Source organism: Poecilia reticulata, linkage group LG7 (assembly GCF_000633615.1).
Source record: "Poecilia reticulata strain Guanapo linkage group LG7, Guppy_female_1.0+MT, whole genome shotgun sequence".
In the NCBI taxonomy this organism is placed as follows: Eukaryota; Metazoa; Chordata; class Actinopteri; order Cyprinodontiformes; family Poeciliidae; genus Poecilia; species Poecilia reticulata.
Window position 1 is genome coordinate 13,184,911 of NC_024337.1, and position 1,179 is coordinate 13,186,089.

The window sequence follows — 1,179 nt, forward strand, 5'->3', positions numbered from 1 at the left end:
TCAAATTGCGCCATTATGTGGTCAATGGAAACACAGGTTTTGTTTCGCTTTACTTTAGCCGGTGTCTGACCTTCACCAGAGCAGAGTGGAGGTAAATGTTGTGAGGCATGATGACGGCGCCCACCACGCCGACGGCCTGGGTGAGCTGAACCGGCCCGCAKCCTTCGCAGTACGGCACAAACATCCCCTTCAGCAGCTGGCCTTGGTCAGGAGCCACCATCACGTACTGCAACACAGCAGCTGCATCAACTTTACAGGTGTAGGCAAATACTTMTGATGTTTACAGTAACAGTACGGCATAACCAGACATAAAATGGTGAAAGAAATCAGAAGAATGAGGCAGATTAGTGGCAATGATGCTGATGTTGAGTCGTTGAACTCGCATCTCAGTGACAGAAAATTCTTCAGGAAACTATAACGTAATCAATGGAGTCCCACAAGGCACAATATTAGAGCTCAGAATTTTATAACCTATATGAAATACGGACACACGGCATTAWTGTTCACTTCTAYGCTGATGACACACAGTTRCATACGTGATGTGAATAACGKTGTTGAATTAAAAAGTGTTTTAAATTGTTTTCCAGTTAAAAMTCTAAACCTAAAGAGAAACAATCAAGCACACAGCTTTAGTTACTACACCTACAAACTACTGRTYAGATCCAAAATCCTGGTGYAGTGATGGACTCMGAACCTTCAGAGTCACATAAAGACAGTTACCAAGTCGGCCTTCTATCCCCTGAAGAACATTTCCAGGATTAAAAGACTCATGTCTCTGTAAGATCTGGAGAAACTCASATTCTCACTAAAATCCGGATTACAGCACACATCACAGTGTAACAATCAGTGCTGCTGATTAGCAGATGAAGAGTTAAATAGTGATGATACATCAACYTGAGGCAGAGTTGGGTGGGTTTTCACATGCATGGAGTGGGCACAGTATGGCAAGCCRTTTTGGCATAAAATCAACTTAATCTGACTATTAAAACRTGTGTTTTGACTGCAACCAACTACTTTTGACTATCCTGAATGGTAACTTAAGACATCTGTATTTACATTCTGATTAGTAAGAATAATCATTCAAGATATCTTCACTTACATTTCAACAAATCAAAATGCAAATAAATTAAGAGATGCCTAATTTATTTGCAGATACTCTTAAAGCTAGTTTTACCTAGT

At 40.5% G+C, this 1,179-nt stretch overlaps 1 protein-coding gene and 1 long non-coding RNA gene across 2 annotated transcripts in view; one reads left to right on the top strand and one right to left on the bottom strand.

Moving 5' to 3' along the window:
* Positions 1 to 1,179, top strand: part of LOC108166417 (uncharacterized) — a 21,872-nt gene that overhangs the window by 16,161 nt on the left and 4,532 nt on the right. The gene's annotated exons all lie outside the window — the stretch shown is intronic.
* The window catches only part of LOC103467973 (natural resistance-associated macrophage protein 2-like), a 13,118-nt gene that overhangs the window by 7,311 nt on the left and 4,628 nt on the right, over positions 1 to 1,179 (bottom strand). Inside the window, exon 4 of the mRNA XM_017305610.1 lies at positions 71 to 226. Within this exon, the coding sequence (XP_017161099.1) occupies positions 71 to 226 (156 nt within the window). The remainder of the gene's footprint in view (positions 1 to 70; positions 227 to 1,179) is intronic.